The sequence below is a fragment of the Myotis lucifugus genome, unplaced genomic scaffold (genome assembly GCF_000147115.1).
Source record: "Myotis lucifugus unplaced genomic scaffold, Myoluc2.0 scaffold_0, whole genome shotgun sequence".
In the NCBI taxonomy this organism is placed as follows: domain Eukaryota; kingdom Metazoa; phylum Chordata; class Mammalia; order Chiroptera; family Vespertilionidae; genus Myotis; species Myotis lucifugus.
Window position 1 is genome coordinate 16,016,859 of NW_005871048.1, and position 19,483 is coordinate 16,036,341.

The 19,483-nt window shown below is 38.3% G+C and overlaps 1 protein-coding gene across 10 annotated transcripts in view; it reads right to left on the bottom strand.

Moving 5' to 3' along the window:
* FER (FER tyrosine kinase) overlaps window positions 1-19,483 on the bottom strand; it is a 294,456-nt gene that overhangs the window by 17,222 nt on the left and 257,751 nt on the right. For all 10 annotated transcript variants that reach the window (XR_002827917.1, XM_014464462.2, XM_014464639.2 and 7 more), the window contains one exon: window positions 836-990. Coding sequence is in view for 9 of the 10 variants with exons in the window: in XM_014464462.2 (XP_014319948.1) it covers window positions 836-990 (155 nt within the window). In the remaining variant the exon portion in view is untranslated. The remainder of the gene's footprint in view (window positions 1-835; window positions 991-19,483) is intronic.

A 19,483-nucleotide genomic window follows, 5' to 3' on the forward strand; every position in this document is an offset into this window, starting at 1 on the left:
GTATACTGGTACAGCCTCTATGGAAACCAGTATAAAGGTTCCTTAAAAAATTAATAAAGCTAGCATATGACCCAACAATCCTTCTTATGGGTATCTACATTTATTTGTAAAGATATATGTAGCTCTATGTTCACAGCAGCCAAGACATGGAAACAACTTAAGTGTCCTTTGATGGATGATTAGATAAAAAAGATGTAGTACATTTATACAGTGGAAGACTACTCAACCGTAAAAAGCCTTTGCAACAATATAAATGGGTCTTGAGAGTATGATGCTAAAGTGAAATAAGTCAGATGGAAAGGAACAAGAACCACATTGACTTCACTCATATGTGGGATAGAAAAGAGAAAGGAACAAGTAAAACAAATTCATAGACACAGACAACAGTATGGCAGTTACGAGAGGGGAAAGGATAAAGGGGGTCAAATGTGTGGTATTGGAAGGAGACGACTTTGGATAGTGAACACACAATGCAATATATTGATGATGTAATATAAAATTGTACACTTGAAACTTGTATAATCTTGTTAGCCAATGTCACCCCAATAAATTTAAGATTTTTAAAAAATCATTTCTCAGATAATGCTTGTACGTTTATCCATCTTTTACATCTAGCACTCTTACATATAAAAATCTGATCAAAAAGGTCAATGAATTAAGTTGGTGCTCATGTTTACATGCAAAGTATGAACATTTTATACCTCATTCTAACTTGTGCTCTGTAGTACCCCTCTAACTTTGCTTGTGAATGTTTTTTCTGATGGAGCCTCCCCCCCCACACCTTTTTTATTTTTTATTTTTTTTTTACCACCAAAAGGAAAGAGTCCAATCTTACCATAATTAAGAGCTTCTGGTGCTGTCCATTTAATGGGAATCTGCTTTAAGCCAGAAGATGAATACACTCCCCCATCCTCTTGGCGAGACATTCCAAAGTCACTGATTTTCAGAACATTATTTTCACCTACCAGGCAGTTTCTTGCAGCAAGATCCCTAGGTTATAAACACAGAAAACACCCTTATTAAAACAAAGTGAAAGACACTTTCACATTTATGACTTCTGCACTTTGCATTTTTTACATTTGCAATGTATTTATAATGAGGCTAAGGATGCTGTGATTTACCAGTCTCTCCCATCTTTTCTGTCACAGGTAAAAATCCTCCATGCCAACATTTGCATATGGAACAGTCCACATGCTAATTTTCTAGGCACCACATCCATTTCAATTTAAATAGGAAAACTGATTCTAGGGTTAAGAGAAAATCACAAAGGAGAGGCCAACCAAACTCGACAGTATTTCTCCTTTGATTGCTTTCCTAGAGCAGCACTATCCAACAGAACTTTCTGTGAGGGTGGCAAGTTCTCATCTGTGCTGTGCTATTTAGTAGGTAGCCATTATCCACATGTGGCTAATGTGATTGAGAAACTGAATGTTTTATTTACTTTTAGTGTATTAAATTTTAAGTAGTTAGTGCTGCTAGTAGTTACTGAGTAGTAATCTGCAGTGTAATCTAGAGTTTCCCAATACTTTTTCTGTTGCATCTGGGTCAGACAAAACTACATGATGACTTGGCCCTGTCTCTCTCCCCCTCTTCATCTTGTCCCACTCTTTCCATAATTTGCTATATTCTAGACATACTGGGCTTATTGCCCCCCAAACATGACAAGCTTATTTCCACTGGAGGGCCCTTCCCTTTGCCTGGAGTGCAATCTTAGACTTTTGCATAGCTGGCTCCCTTTCATTCTTAGCTCAAATGCCCTCTACTCAGAGACATCTGTCCTGACCACTCTTGTCTGATAGGGAAGACAATAGTGAACAAAACAGACAAAGTCCTTACTCTAATTTTAGTGGGGAAAACATTCAATAATCAAATTCAAATATACACAGACTGCTACTATGTGCAGAAGCGACTGGCGGAACCCGAGAGCTCAGTTAGGAGACAGTCTTAGCCTACACTAAGATGAAAGTGGTGGAGTTGGTCAGAGGCTGTCAGATTCAGGATATATTTTGAAAGTACAACCAATAGGATTTTCTGGTAGATTAGATATGGAGTAGAAGAGAAAAAGAGTCATGATGACCCTAAGATATTTTGGCCTAAACAACTCGAAGAATGGAGCTGACATTTATTCCAATTGGGAAGACTATGGGAGGACCTAGTGTAACAGACATAGCCAGTTGCCTCCTAATGTCCATTTACTACTCTTCAGTAAAATAATCTTGATTTTAACTGAGTAAAATGCTATCCATATTTCCCAACCTCTCCTATAGCTCCTACAACTAGATGTGGCCATAATCTAAGTTCTGGCCAATGAGATGTAAGCAAAAGAGTTGTCTAGAATTTCTAGGAAGTTTCTTTAAAAGAAAGAGGAAATACTTTTACATTTCTCCCTCATGCTAACACAAAGAGGGAGCACACCAAAGCTGGAAAAACATCAAGAGACGAGGAGCCAGGTTTCCTGATGAGTATGACTGCCATACATATTCTAGATTGTCTACCTCTGTATCTCTGGAGTTTTTTTGTTTTGCTAGTGCATGAAAGAAATTTCTATGTCATTCAAGCAATTTTTGTTTCTTAGCTTTTTTTTTCTTTTCTTTTTTTCTTTTTGGGGGTATGTATGTTACCATATGCAGTAAAAACAAATCCAATATTGGGGATGGGTGGTTTTGGACTTGTTGAGTTTGTGATGTCTATTAGATATCCAAGTGGAGATGTTAAGTAGGTAGTTGGGTATTATTAGTCTGGAGTTCAAAAGAGAGGTCTAAGAGTTGTTAGCTTTTATATGGTATTTGAAGCTATGGATTGGAGAATGCTTTCACCTAGAGCAGCGGTTCTCAACCTGTGGGTCGCGACCCCTTTGGGGGTCGAACGACCCTTTCACAGGGGTCGCCTAAGACCACCGGGAAACACATATATAATTACATATTGTTTTTGTGATTAATCACTATGCTTTAATTGTGTTCAATTTGTAACAATGAAATTGGGGGTCACCACAACATGAGGAACTGTATTAAAGGGTCGCGGCATTAGGAAGGTTGAGAACTACTGACCTAGAGAGTGAGCATGGAGAATAAAAAGGTGTTTAAGAACTAAGCCCTAGAATACTCGATCATTTAGAGAAGGATTGGAGAAAGGAGACTGAGAAGGAGCAGCAAGTGAGGCAGAAGGGAAACCAAGAGAGAGGTTGGTGTCCTAGAAGCCAAGTGAGGAAAGCTTTACAAGAAGGAACAGCAATCAACTCTATCAACAACTACTACTAAGAAAAATTAGGGCTATGAATTGGCCACTGGATTTGGCAACATGGATTTTTAATGAGACACTGACAATAGCAATTTCAGTCAAGTGGCGAACACAAAAGCATGATTGGAGTGTGTTCAAAGAGAATGAGAAAAAGAAGTGGAAATACTGAGTTTAGATACTCTTGAATACATTTGCTATAAAAGAGAATAGAGAAGTAACTAAAAGGGGGTTTCAGGTCAAAGGAGTTTTCCCCCCTAACAGGGGGCTATTACATGCATATATAGATGGTAATAGTATTGTACAGAGGTAAAACTAATGCAGAAGGAAAAGGTGACAATTGCAGGTGTAAAGCCCTTGAGAAAGTAAAAGGTGATGGGGATAGGATCCAATGGTGCTCTTCAGAACTGTATTCCCAGTGCTCAGAATAGTACCTGACACATTGTAGGTGCTTAATAAATATTTTCTGAATGAGTATATACACACCATCTTATCCTAGGAGTGATCCCTACTGAAGACAGATTGTCTATTCTATGCTTTGTCCTTTTTAATACTTTTTCCCAACTGAGGAACAATCAACAACTAGTTTCTCTTTCAACTGAGATGATTTTACATATTTATCTTTGGAGTGCATCTCTAAATATCAGCAGGACTAAAAACATCTAAAAAATTAAAGTCTAATTTATATAACTGGTCTTGTAACATCAGCAGTACCTTGAGCAATTAACTGAATATAACTAGGTTGATTGTCTGCTGAAGCAAAAATATCAACAATATCCAGAGGAATATAACAGGAACTTAGAGCCTAAACAATATAATATTCATAACATCAAGGGCACAATTCAAAATTGCTAAACACACAAAGAACAAGAAAAATGTGATAAATTCTTAAGAGAAAAACAATCAACAAATGCCAACATTATGATATCAGATATAAAGTAGCTATTAATGCTTCCTGAAATAAAGGAAAACACACTTAAAGTAAGTGGAAATAACAATAGTATCCAAACATTTTAAAAAGAGGAGGGTAATTGCCTAACTCATTTTATGAGGCGAGTAGAACTCTAATACAAAACCTGACAGAGAAATTATCAAAGAAATTACAGAAAAATACCCTCATGAAGACAGAGTCAAATATTTTTTTAACAAAATATTAACAAATAAATTACAATGATGTAAAAAAGATAGCACATCATGACCTAGTATGGTTTAGCTTAATAATGCAGGTTGGTTTAACACTTGAAAATTAATCAATGTAATTCACATTCACCAGATAAAGAGAATATAGGGGGGGAAAGCCCTATGATCATTACAATTGATAGAGAAGAGGCATTTGACAACATTCAATATCTGTTAATGAAAAATGCTGAGCAAACTGGAAATATTAAGGAACTTCATCAATCTGACGAAGGGCATCTATAAAAAAATTCAACCATTGACGTAGGTGGGTGGCTCAGTTGGTTGGAATGTCACTCCACACACCAATAGATTTAAGGCGTAGCTTTGATTCCAGGTCAGGGCAGATATCTAGGTTGCGGGTTCTATCCCTGGCTGGGGTGCGTACAGGAGGCAACCGTTCAATGTTTCTCTTTCTCCCTCCTTTCCTCTCTCTCTAAAATCAATAAGCATATCCTCAAGTGAGAATAAAAAAATATTCAACCGCTAACATCATACTTAATGGTGAAAGACAAAATTGTTTTCTCATGAGATCAAAGCAAGGCTGCCTGCTTTCACCACTTTTTCAAAAGGACCTCTGTTCTGATAGTCCTGGCTTTGAAATCCTATCCTATATAATAAAAGCATAATATGCAAATCAACCGAACAGTGGAACAACCAGTAGAGCACTGACCACCATGGGGCAGACACTCAACACAGGAGCTGCCCCCTGGTGGTCAGTGTGCTCCCACAGGGGGAGTGCTGCTCAGCCAGAAGCCGGGCCACGGCTGGTGAGCCCAGCGGCGGTGGCAGGAGCCTCTCCTGCCTCCGCTGAAGGTGGGTGGTAAGGAATGAGGGGTCCTGGGCTGCGAGAGCCCCAGACTGCGAGAGGGATGTCTGACTGCCGACTTGGATTGGGCCTAAGCTGGCAGGCGGACATCCCCCAAGGGTTCCTGGACTGCGAGAGGGTGCAGGCCGGGCTGAGGGACACCCCCCCACCACCAGTGACGAATATTTGTGCACTGGGCCTCTAGTAAGACATAAAAGAAAAAGAAAAAAAACTCAAAGGCACAGTAAAGTCAATAAAACAAATGGCTAAAAATAAGTACAGTAAAAGACAACTAAGTTCTTTACACTTACAGCTGTAAAAGTTGTTGGAGAAAATAAAAATAAATGAAAAGATATTCCATGCTCATGGAGTGGAAGACTCAATGTTAAGATGCCATTATTCCCCTTCTTCCCAAATTAATCTGTAGATTTAATGCACTCCCAATCATTATTCTAGCAGGTGTTTTTGTAAAATTGATTCTAAAATGGGTATGAAAAAGTTAAGATTCTAGAATAATCAGGATAATTTTAAGAAGTACAAAGTTGAAAGACCTAACCTGATTTTAAATTGTACTATAAAGTTATCGTGATCAGTAGAGGTCAGTAAAGATAAAAAGATATAGCACGATAGAACAGAATAAAGGTCCAGAAATGGATCTACAAACATATGGTCAACTGATTTCTGACAGAGATGCAAGGTGCACATTGCGTACCTCTTAGTCCTGGTCACTGAGCCACTGACTCCTTCTTGGGGCCAAATGCAAGCCCTCTTGGTGAGAAGGAGCTTTTATTCACTGCAGCACTGTAGGCATTTACAGGATGTCGCCTTTAGCACTTTCCTCAGAATAGCACCTACGCTTTACAAATACATGCACTTCTGTTGTCATGACGATCTCCACTGCGCCACCAGAGCAGAGGTTTGTCCTCTGTAATGAGGATTACGGTTCTGCGAGTGACTGATCTAAAACCAATTCAGAGAACCCTCCAATTCAATGTAAATAACATTTCAATAATGACTGCAGAAAACTGTACTTGCTTTGGGTTGCATTAAGTTCAAAGGAATGGAAATGGTAGCTTTTTTGGCATAGTCTCCGAATTAAAGTAAAACCTAGGCCTTCAGGCAATAAGTCTACACTGTAGACTCACTGCTTGCCTAATATTCCAGTAAGCATTAAAGGAGAGAGGAACAACAGATTTGACCTCTGGGCTGAGAAGCCGGCAATCTAATTTGGGAGGTAAGGCAGACATAACACCTTTCCCCCTTGTTTCTCTCCATTTCTTTCTTTATTAAGCTCACCACTGCCCATCCCTGAGTCAGATTCTCAAGGAGACACACCGGTGCTCCCGCCTCTTCACACATGAAACTGCTCCAAAACAAGCCAGTATGAGCCAGTGCATTACAGACTGTGAATCCTGCAGGAATTCAGAGATGAGAAATGTCATAATAGGCCGGCGTGTCGTTCACAGGAGGCATCAGATGCAGCTCTATCTCACCACATGCAGAGGAACAGAACAGCAAACGCTGCCGACTGCCAAGAGGAGATGGAGATGCCCTACTTAGATCTGCTGAATGATCTTATTTGAAGATTCAAAGTCAAACTACTGAGTGGGTAGCAGGAGTGTCTTGCAAGCCATATATAATACGAGACAGGCTAATTAAGGATAAAATGAGAACAGAGAGCAGCTGCAGGAAACCCAATGCCAGCAGGCAATGGAGATGAGCAAATTTTCTGTGCTCTCTGAAAAGCACAACAGTGGGCATTTCCCTCCGTGGCGATGTTGCTTCTCAGAACAAACATGATGGTAAACCAGGAGGCAAACGCCAGCGTTTTGATAGAAACAGAACCACAGGCCGTCTCACAGAGCACACCGGGAAACTGAGGTTGGGCAAAGGGGGGTTTCTTTAGCAACAGAGAGGGCACCTTGGGCATCATTTTATACTGGCCAATGCCACTATTTATTAGACAATGCTGCAATCAGCCAAAAAGATGATCAGCCAGATTTTCCTGCAAATCACATGTTGCTTATTTCCACTTCAGAATCTACCTGATCTTTCCTTTAAATAAAATACATGTAACTATGAAAACCTCCCTACATTTCTCATTTTCAATTACGCCCCTGATCTCAAACACAGTTTTCCATTTATCATAGTGTTCCTCATGGCCTCTCTTCCCTCATGATGTCTCCCTTGTTGAATTCTGTGCCCATTATTAATGAGGCACTTATTTCTAAAAGAACGGACCCCAAAGGAAGCCCCAGCTGCAAAACTAAAAATTAGTCCCACTATTAAACTGCTTTTTCCCTTCCTCTGAAAAACTGGTGTCGCAGACTTCTGGGAGGTTGGAAACAAAAGTACTACTTCTGTGGATGCAGTAGTAGGCCAGGTGTGGAGTGAGGGTTAGAATATAATTTGTGCTTTTTTTGCTCAGGGCTGGTCCAAGGCCCTGTGGGTATATGTGGTAAGAACCAAAGGACTTGCTGTTCCTGAACAGTCTCCCCGGACGCCTGCCAGGACACATAGAATCCTCAGTATTTGCCTCCTTATTTGCTGAGAACCACTGCTAAAATGCAAATAGGTTACCCGTGGAGAAGGGGGCACATATTAACACTTATTCACATTTTGGCATAAATGATTTGAACAGATCATCGAGAAGACACCATATAAACAAAACCTTAAAGCCGTGGTTCTCAACCTTCTGAATGCTGCGACCCTTTAATACAGTTCCTCATGTTGTGGTGACCCCCAACCATAAAATTATTTTCGTTGCTACTTCATAACTGTAATTTTGCTACTGTTATGAATTGTAATGTAAATATCTGATATGCAGGATGTATTTTCATTGTTACAAATTGAACATAATTAAAACATAGTGATTAATCATAAAAACAATGTGTTTTCCGATGGTCTTAGGCGACCCCTGTGAAAGGGTCGTTCGACCCCCAAAGGGGTTGCGACCCACAGGTTGAGAACCGCTGCCTTAAAGGGATGGATGGCGTGACAGAGCAGGTATGTTCTATAGCGGAGGGAACTGGCTGAGAAGAGCTCCCTGGGTGGGGCATGCAGCAGCTCTAGCAGACAAGTCAATTTGGGTACTGAGTGGGGGCAACAATGCAGATTTAACTTCTAAAACATTTGTCCAGGGCTAGCTCTGGTGTACCTAGTCTAAGCCAGGTTCCGTTCCTCTGGGAAGTAACAGAGAAGCATCACCATATGAAGCCTGGATGCCTCACCCCTGAATCTACTCCTCCGGGGCTGCCCCGGGGCTGTATCCCATGGAGAACTAGGCCTTCAGCGATTTCCTCTGAGGCCTTTACTTAAATGGACACATACAGAAGTTCAGCACATACAGAAGGACTTCTTTTTGGTTCTTTAATATCCTTTCCTTGGGCGACTTCCCTAGTAGAGGATTCTGGTTGGACATGTACAACTCCAAATTCCACATATTCTTTTATTTAGCTTAGACGTCAAATTCCTAGATGGCTAGTGAAAGAAAGGGAACTCACATGGATACTGAAAAAATTCAGAACCAAACACATTGTGAAACACTTGCTTCCATCCTAAATTAACCTGAAAAACCTAAGGAGAATTGTCTTTGTATTTAACTACTGTGATTAATCAGGGTGCTGCACAGTTTTATGAAGCGGGTACTCTATTTGCACAGCCAGATGTAAATCTCTCTCAGTCACTGTTTTCTGCTATCACCTGTGGGCCACATTCTAAAATGAGATACCAAATCTCTAGAGACTACCTCTCGGTATACATGTTAAATAAATATTGATCTACTGTTAAATCTCTCAATAAATAGAAGAACGAGGCAGAGAGGAGGACAAATTAAAATAACATTGATCGAAAATAAATGTTTAAATCTGTTTAGTTCACAGAAACATACCAAATCCCAATGGGCAGTTCAACAACAAAACTGAGCTTAAGCGTGCACATTGAAGGCATTGTCGGAGGCTGCAACAAAATGCACCGCAAGGACTTGCCTCCAAAGCCAGTCTCAGTGCTAATGGCAAGAGCCTCTAATCCTAACAGACTTCTGGAAGGGAGATTTGAAAAATATCCACCCACTACCATTCTGAGAGGACGAGAAGCGAAAACAGAAACCATTTGCCTGAGTGACAAATGATATAACTTAAGATGTTACACGTAGATGTGATAAGTTACTCTGAGCAATAGTGAAAAAACTGACAAAACCCTCCTTACTGAATAGCCATTGTGGTAACAGCCATCATGATAATAGCTACCTTTTACTGAGGGCTTTATGTGTATGTGCCAGGTAGTGTTTTAAATGTTTTTCACGTAACCCATTTTCTGTCAATACTCGGCTTCATGCATACTAATCGGAACATTAAGTACATTTCTGGTTTTTGCAGAAGTAATAATGCAAACATCTCCACTCTTGGGAGTTTTAGACCAGGGATTAGGAGAACAAAGTTCTCACCAGTGTTTTCCTTAATAAGCTGTGCAAGCGAGTACATCACACATCATTTTCCGGGGCCTTCGAAAGGAGAGCACCAATGCTTGACTTTTCTAAGCACAAGGGCTCCTGTATAATGTCAAGCAGTTTTATGACTCCTTTGTACTGCACCCTGATGGGAGTTGTATGTTTCATAAAGGCCAACAGAGAAAATGCAACATGATGAAAAGCTACTAAGAATAATGTTTTGAGACAAATTTATGTTAATCACAACAGTAAAATAGTACTGGATATCGGTAACAGGACATTATTCTCGAATGATGCCTGATGCAACTTGGAACACTTGCAACAATTTGGAGGAGGCAAGGATCCTTGGTCCACCAGTTAGTAGCAAGTGTATGGCCCTTTCAACTCTAATATTCTGTACGTTCTAGGTTAATGGTATTGCCACACAGTCAGGCTAGATGGTCCTAGTGAAGAGTTTTCCCTGTTTCCAGTGCAACAGTGAGTGCAACAGTGAGTGCCAGCAGCTAATGAATGGAGGGTAAGTTACAAGAATGCCACTCCATGCGGCCAAGGGTCCCACCCACCTCAGGGCCAAACTATTGCAGTGCAGCATCCTCTAGCTTCTGCTGAATAATTGTGGGCTGCGACCAAGAAAACACACTTCCCAATCCTATCAGAATAATAGTAATCATTATTAAGTGCCTAGTATGTGTCAGGAACGATGCCAGGAGCTTTACATATTATCCTAATCCCCATTTGAAGTGTAGAGTATCTCTATTATACAGAGAAACTCAGACTTGGAGACTAAACAATTCACCCGAGAACACATAGCTAATAAGTGGCCGAGTACGGAACCTGTCTTGCTCCAAAGTCTTTTCAATATTCTATAATGCTGAGGGTTTTTTTTTGAGATATTATTCATATTTGCAATCCCTGAGTAGACAGACAGATTACTGCCATTTTGTTCCTGAAACTTGATCTCTTTCCCATTTAAGTTTAATGAAACGGAGTCTCTGACTCAGTGCTGAGGTTATGCAATAACCACCGCAATGTAAGAACATATTGAGAAGACTAAAATATGCATTACTTTTTCTATTCTAGTTTCTATTCTATTTTTCCATTCCTGTATAAAGACACATAACAATTCCCCCATAATCATTTGTGATGGTTTATACTTTCATGATGTGATAGACATACTCACACTGGGCCCTAAATTAAGATATAAAAGGCACATAAAGGAGCAGAGCAACTGCGTAGTCTGATGTACAAGGTGCCATAATGAGCCTCAGGATCATTTAAGTTTTTATAGTCTGCAAAATGTTCCGCTACTAATGAACAAACACACTCTAATTATGGTGGAATGCACCTAGATTTAGATACTAAATCTGCAGGTGGTTAACTCTTTGCAGGATTAACTTCTCTGTGCCAGGGATGCCACCAACTGCACTTTGTTGAGTCAGTCATGGACAATATTCCCCAAGCACCCTGCCCCAATTCTCCCAACCCGACACTTGCACTTTTGCCTCTGTTTGGCGGTGCCTAATCGACTCTTAGGCCATCCCTATAGGCGGGTCAGAAGGCAGCCTCATCTGGCATACTAACACAAAGTGTCTCGAGAATAGCACTCTGTACAGAGGGGAAAAATCTAATCATATTTACTGTGGCACCAGTATCCTGTTAATGGAAAGCACTTTTCAGTATTTATAAGAATTCAAGAGAAGTCATGACTTTCTTTCATTTATTTCAACAGTTCTTTCCTTGCCTCCCATTTACGTTCTTTTAAAATGAAATTTTCATTATTCCTATTTCTGTTTCTCATGTGTGTTCTTTTTGTTTATGAACTGATATCTCAGGTGACTTTGTAATAAATTTTCTTTCAGTGCTATGATTGCTTTCACTGTATGAAATTCAAAGAGGAGAGTCTCAGTTATGAATACAGGTCTATTTTATAATTAATTCATTTTTATCTTGAAACAAAGATCTGAAATTCAATTTCCTTTATGTCTCTCTATATTTTCTTTCCATAGTCAACAGTCAAGTGAACTTGCCTTTATCTTTGTTCAATTTTAATGCTGTATTATGTTTGATAATATTGTACAAAAATAAAGTCTTAAGACTCAATTTCATACATGTAACTATTTTTCTCTTTTTGTAATTCTACAAGATAAGAGTTTAAAAAGATATTCACCAAATGACCTTCTATGATTAGTTGTTATTTGTTCTTTCTGTGATTATTTGATGTAATCCATACATAATCTGCATTTTGCATTCACGAAGAATTACTTGTCTGAGCAAATATTAACTTTGTAAATACATGTGTCCTTTTGGACTCTTAATGAAATTTGCATTTACCAACTGGCAGACCACAGTTACATAAAACAAAAGTGTCTGAAAGACTCAAGGACAATACAATAATTTAGGTAAGTGTAAAGCCTATCATGCCTAAAGGTTCCACAGAATTCTGGCAAATTACAGTGATCTCCAAATTACCAGAGGGAACTGTGACAGCTGCTCAACAGCATTCACAATGGTGGACAGCGATGGAGGCCAGTCAAGGGGAGGATCTCAGTGTTTTGATGAAATTGCACATGGAATAACTACCTCTGTGGGAACTGAACTAGGACACAGGGTTTTTACATTCCAAAAAATACCAAATTGTCATTTTAGTGCCATCAACTGAATTTTAGTTGATATTATGTAATAGTTGGGCCTTTTAGATTATCCAAAGTATTTTAATCCCAACCTGAGGACATGTTCATTGATTTTAAGAAAGGAGAGAGAGAAGGGGGAGAGGAGTAAAGGGAGAGAGGGAGAGAGAGAGAAACACTGATCTGTTACCTCCTGCATATGCCCTGACCTGGACCTGGATCAAACGTAAAACCTAGGTATATGCCCTTCTGGGAATTGAACCTGTGTCCTTTTGGTGTATGGGAAGATGCTCCAACTAACTGAGCCACACTGACCAGGGCTATCCAAAGTATTTTTAAGGCAAAGAAATTAGGAGTTACAACTGCAAACAGAGTTTCCATATTAAGATCTTATTTTGGCATCAATGGTAATTAATCTGACATTAAATACATGCCGCAGGCCAATATATCTTTCACTCTGAGGCCCAACACATTAAATAACAATGATGCGAGAAGAGATGAAGTCATGTCTGGTTATTTGATCCAGGAACTGATTAAGGAGGCAATACCACGTGTCTATTACACAGATGGGCTTCTATGTGCTAAGAACATGCCCTTCTATGGTTCCTGGTTGACATACACAAAAACCCTTACTATTTTACACCAAAAATACACACTTATTTTGTACTTTTTGAAAGTACTACCATTAATTGTATAATTACAGGTTCTAGTTACTATAAGTATACAAAATAGGATATCTATATGTGAATATGTAGGTACATATCCACTCATCAGTCCACCATTGGTTCAACTCTCCTCTATTGGCCTAACTAGGTACCAGCCCTCTGCAATGTGCTGCAGAGAAAGACAGCCTCATTCCCACCCTCAAGAGCACATAAACTATGTGAGCACATAGACAGCAATACTGGAAATTACAAGTTTGAAGGTTAGGAATAGGCTCTCAGAGACAGGTGTGGTATGAAACATATGGCCACAATAGTTTGTACTTCTCCACCCCTGCACCTGGGCTAACTTGGTGAGGTTGACAAACAGAATGCGGCAGAAGTAATAATGTGAAGCTCTGTGGCACTGGCCTCAGGAACTCGAAGCTTCCACTTTTGCTTTCCTGGAGCACTCCTGATATAAAGAGGAGAAAAATAAATCCGAGACACCTGGCAGATGGAAGCTAGCTAATTTGGAGGTAAACTTCCCTGAGGTACCTGGAGGGAATTTTGGTATCAGATTAAAACAAATCACAGTAAGTGATATGGATAATGAGGACCCTGAGTTATCAATAAAGGTTGACCATTGTGAGTCATACTTGGTGTCAGGTCAGGAAACAGGAAAATGTGTGATAGACAGTTTATAATTATTTCTGTAAAAAGAGTTAAAATGGAGAGGGAGAAGGCCAAGAGGTAAATTGATTTCATGTCTTAAAAATATGTATGTAGCACTTACTCATTGCTAGGTACCATTCTAGGCGAAGCGGTGAAAAAACAGACAAGAATTCATGTCCTCATGGTACTTCTATTCCTCTAATATGCACTAGTTAACTGATGCATTGTCAAGTGTGACACTTCTAAAATAATTATTCAAGAACACACTCCATGAAACGTAAAAAGGAATCCATTAAAGGGGAAGAGGTGGGGAACAAGAAAAAGCAGAAGAAAAGAGTGACACAGTTTTGCCTAAATAATCATTCATTCTGTTAAAATGGAGGCAAAAGCCTAGATGGCTTCAACATGCTACCTAGAAGGGAGGAGGTAGAGGAAGGAGGGAAAAATAAAACATGCTACAGCCATCATCCTGCTCATAGTAGAAGAGAATAGGCTTAGATTGTAAAAAGATCGGAAATGAGAAGCATATGGTGATAAACAAAAAGCAGGGATGACAATATGCCCTCAGAAAGTAGAATTTAGGGAAAAAGCATCAATTAGAATAAAAAGAACTAGTCTATATTTCTAAAAAGTAGAACTCGGCAAAAAGATACATGTTAGTGATACTAAATGGACAATGCAGCAAGCAGTGAAAACAGAGAATTGAGCCATATTCTGAGTTAAGGGCAAAGCAGCACAATTTACCACAGACATAACCAATTCAGAAGGGGGCAATGTTTAAAACATGTAACAGACCAATGTCAGCAATATCTGCAGAGATGGAGTGAGACAGCATCAGAAGCAAATATCACACAGGGACCAGAGGACCTGCTTTCTAAACAAACAGCAAGGTAACAAACACTAATCAAGGAAAATGGTATGTTAATACTACCATCATAACGGAAGGGTTTATTCAAATTCGATCTATGTGGAAGCAGTAATTATGGAATCCCACACAATACCAGTGTGTGGCCTGATTATTAAATAGGCAATGATGTCATTTTGTGTAGAAGTTGTGCCTGTTTCACTGCTTGGCTTATTTGAAGCAAGGCAGACTGGGGCCTCTGGGAACACATTTTTGGGAGCAAATGTGTCTTTGAAAAACAATGGGCAAGTCTTCTACTGGGCTTTCTAGATATAATCTCAGGATCAATTATTTTTAAATCTAACTAGTTTAGGTTTTCTGGGTGACTGATTCTATTACTACAACAACAGACAAAACAACCAGTATGCAAATAAGAAATTAGTTTTATTTCCTGAATGTTTCCATAATCCATTATATTAGCTATATAATGAATGACATGTAATCCTCATCATATCGCCATGTGCTAAACAATGAAGTTGTCTGAAAATGTATCAGGCACCCAAACTATTCTATAAAAATTTTCTTCATAGGTTGGATCATATTTACATCAGACTATCAAAGAATACACTAGGCCAGTGGTTCTCAACCTTCTGGCCCTTTAAATACAGTTTCTCATGTTGTGACCCAACCATAAAATTATTTTCGTTGCTACTTCATAACTGTAATGTTGCTACTGTTATGAATCGTAATGTAAATATCTTATATGCAGGATGATCTTAGGCGATCCCTGTGAAAGGGTTGTTTGACCACCAAAGGGGTCGCGACCCACAGGTTGAGAACCGCTGCACTAGGCAGTAATGTTTTAAAATGTTCAATATTTTCTTCAAAATAAAACTGAATAGCTTTTACAAAAAGTAATTATATCTTTTTTTCTGATAGTAATGGAATAACAGATGCTTGTTTTCATACCAATATCCAAATTTTTTGCCTCTAAAAATCACCTCATCAAAGTCCTTTTGAACAATAATAATGAAGAATCCCACTCATGCTCAATTAATTTACAGGAAGATGAATCATGAAAAAGAAAAATCTTCCTTTTCCAGAGGACACATGGCAGACACAAACTCAAAGAAGGACCATCATTTCCTAAAAACTCATAATGTGATTATGAGTAAGAAATATAAGACAATGCTGAAGAGAATGGATCTAAATTATACAGCAGCAGAGAGAGGATTCTAGTCCATAGAAATTTTTAGGGTTTTAGTACAGAGAGAAATAGCAGAGCCTCTTTTTCTAGGACTGTTAAAGGAAGGATATGATCAACAGACATTCCTTGACTTCTATGTAGCAAGCACTGTGCAGTGTTAGAAAAGACTAGGTTTCTGTCCTTAAGGACTTTACACTGTGGCAGTAAACACGATCTTGTAGGAATGATAATAGAACCTCCTGTGAGCATGATGGGCACAAAAGAGGAAGTAGGTAGGAAAAAGATGATCAGAAATGCTGCATGCTAGTAGAGCCTTGCTAAATGATTACATATTTGCTAAGGCAATTATCCAGACATGGAAACTATGTTTGACATGACCTAGAAGAAAAAAAATCAATCTTATCCTTACATAAAGGATAGTCTAACTTTTCCAGTGCTATCAAATTAATATAATGAAATTTTCTGAACTTTCACACCAAGTGAAGAACTAAAGGTAGCATGTTACTATGACATGTCTTCACATGGGATTTCAAAACTTAGGGATCACATAATCAAATAATTTAACTTAACCCAAGCAAATAAATGAATTAAATAATGCCTCTCTTTAACATATGAAAACGTTTCTGAGGATAAATTTTCTGCTTATCTTGGTGAGATTTTTGTTCAGCCATTTCCAAAGGACCAGCACTCCTCCTAACCCAGTGATGGCGAACCTTTTGAGCTCGGCGTGTCAGCATTTTGAAAAACCCTAACTTAACCCAGGTGCCGTGTCACATATAGAAATTTTTTGATATTTGCAACCATAGTAAAACAAAGACTTATATTTTTGATATTTATTTTATATATTTAAATGCCATTTAACAAAGAAAAATCAACCAAAAAAATGAGTTTGCGTGTCATAGGTTTGCTATCATTGTCCTAACCAGTATTTGTTAGAGGAGAAAGTCTTGGAGGTGAGTGTATGCCTCTGAAATGGCTTTTTCTAACACAGACAACAGCATGGTGATTACCAGAGAGGAAGGAGGGTGGGGGAGGTAGAAGAGGATAAAGGGGAATATATGGTGATAGAAGGAGACTTGACTTGGGGTGGGAACACACAATACAATATACAGATGATGTATTAGAGAATTATACACCAGAAACCTATAACATCCTATTAACTGTTACCCCAATAAATTTTAAAAAAATAAATAAAATGGCTTTTTCTATTTCTGAACAGCTAACTGGCTATAGGGCACTTATAACAGTGAAACTTAAATTCAATAAACTCTTTGTATTACTTTATTTTAAAAATATTATCCCATAAGAAAGGTGTTGCTTGAATTAATACCTAAATAAAATCCCTTCATTTTCCTTTAAGGGCTTATAATGCCAAATTCTTAAAAAAGAAACATAATGTATTTAACACTGCTATATGATATATTAAAGTTGTTAAAAGAGTAAATCCTAAGAGTTATCACATGAAAAAATATTTTTTTCTTTTTTTGCTCTTTTTTTTTAAAAATTGTATCTCTATAAGATGATGGATGACAATTAAACTTATTGCAGTAATTATTTCACAATATATGTAAATCTAACCATTACACTGTATACCTTAAATTTATACAGTCATGTCCATTAATTGTATTTCAATAAAACTGAGGGGGGGAACAAGAACTAGAACTGTTATGACAAATAGAGACTAAGTTATACTATTAAATTTTATGTAACAGTATTTATATATTTTTATTTCATTTTTTAAAAGATATTAATAGTATAAAAATAAGTTGAGAGCAAGGCATAAAATATTTTTTAGACAACTAAAATAATGTAGTAAATTATTTCAGGATTATCATGGTTTTAAAATTAAAAAGAATGTTAAAATAGTAATTGTAAAAGCATTCTATTGAAGCTACAGAAAAGGATAATGAAACAAATAATGAACCTTTTAGAAACAATAAAGCTGGAAGCAGAATACGTTCACCAATCTCAGTGTGCCACACTTTGCATTAAGCAAGTGGTCCTATTTTACTACTTTTAGTCTTACACATTTACTTTGCTCGTGACCTTTGCACTTGGTGTTTATGTATGACAAATTCCCAAAAGCCTTTAGTGCACTTTGAAGAGACAGAGTTTGAAAAAGGTTATAATGTTCACAGTGGCAAAAAATAAAATAACACATCAAGGTGTGGTTCTCCCCAAACTCCCACATGCCGCACCCATCAATCTATCAGAATCCCAAGAGGGAGTTCAGAGCCAGTGGGCTATTTTTAGCTTACACTGAGAATCTAGACAAACAGTCTCAGTGTGTTTATAGAATCACACAATCTCAGGGGCCCCAAAGGTGTGTCTCTCCTTTCATCTCTGACCCAGAGAGCTGACATTCTGCTCACAGAAAGAGGCTCAGAAAAGCGGATATGCTGCTGCTCAGGGGCTGCCAAATTCCGTCTACTTTTCATTTTAAAGTCAGATGAAGTAAAATTAAGGGCAACATAAATGAAAACAAAATACTGAGGTGTGAAGAAGGAGGTGGCTAGAGCCAGGATTTTGATGGATTAATTTACTTCGTACAGAGAACCAAAATTTAATAGCTCTAGGTGATGAATACCTGAAGTAGAGAGGAAATTTTACATGATGGGCTAGTATTTTGCATAGCAAGTTATGCCTGGAAGCTTCCAGAATAAGATTTTTCTCCTCATGAAACATTTACAAAGAATATATATAATTATGTATGAATATTCCTTCAAGGAAAGTTATTAAGATACCAAGACCAAAGGGAGATGAGAGAAAACTGACTGAACCAGTTTTGCATTTAGCAGGCAGCAGGGCTTCCTGGTGGGCAGGATGCTTTGTGAATCTCTCCTCATCCCTGTCATTGGATTCATCACTGTTTCTTCCCATGTGGTTCGAAGACAAAACAATCAGTATCACCACGTCTGGCATCTGACCGAATCCTTTAAATGTAGTGGGATAGCACCACAGGCTAACTTTTAAATGTAGCGGGAGAAGTCTATACAGGATGCCTTATTTCCAGTGTATTACATCTGAAAATATTTGATTTGATATAGAAAGGTGTCTTGGGTTCATTTTCTTTCCTCTCAGGAGATGCTCTTACAAGATTCAAGTTAGGACAAAAAAAAAATGCAGTCCTTTTCTCATTGTCACTTTAATAACTATCACTAAGAAAATCATTGTCACTTTAATAACTATCACTAAGAAAATAGCATTTCAATAGGCAGGTAAATTAAAACTAGTCAGTGTCCCGTTATCAGCACAGATGATCTGCTTTGTAGACACAGATTACTGCAGTCTCATTCCGCTTTTGTGTGGAGCCAGCACGGGAAGCTTGGGAGGCTGGGCTGGAACTATTCAGACTGTAGTCTGTGAGTCTGCATTCATAATTTGCCCTTCAAATGTCACTGAAGTATGCCTCCAAGTGAAAGTGCTTTCTTTTGGCACCTGTCTCAGCTATAATCCCTGAATCTCATTTTGGGAAACAGGATTCTTTTTGACACTATAGGATCCCTCTACCATTTACTGTACCACATTTACATTATACACTTTTTGACAATGTTTGTCCGATTGTCTTATACGTTAACTTTTATTTTTTATATTTTTTGTTGATTCCGTGTATTGATTCCCCAATAAGATCTTAAACTCTTTAAAGAACTATCCTACTTTGAATCCCCATAAGCATTCATTCATTTCACAAATAGAGTGACCTCTGTTCAAGGCATAAGTTGGTGACTGTAGGAGCAGTAGCATGTAATTAAATTTTAAGGCAGAATATGGCATAGAGTCCTAAGAACAACAAAAATATGAAATGGTAGCAGAGAGAAGGTAGA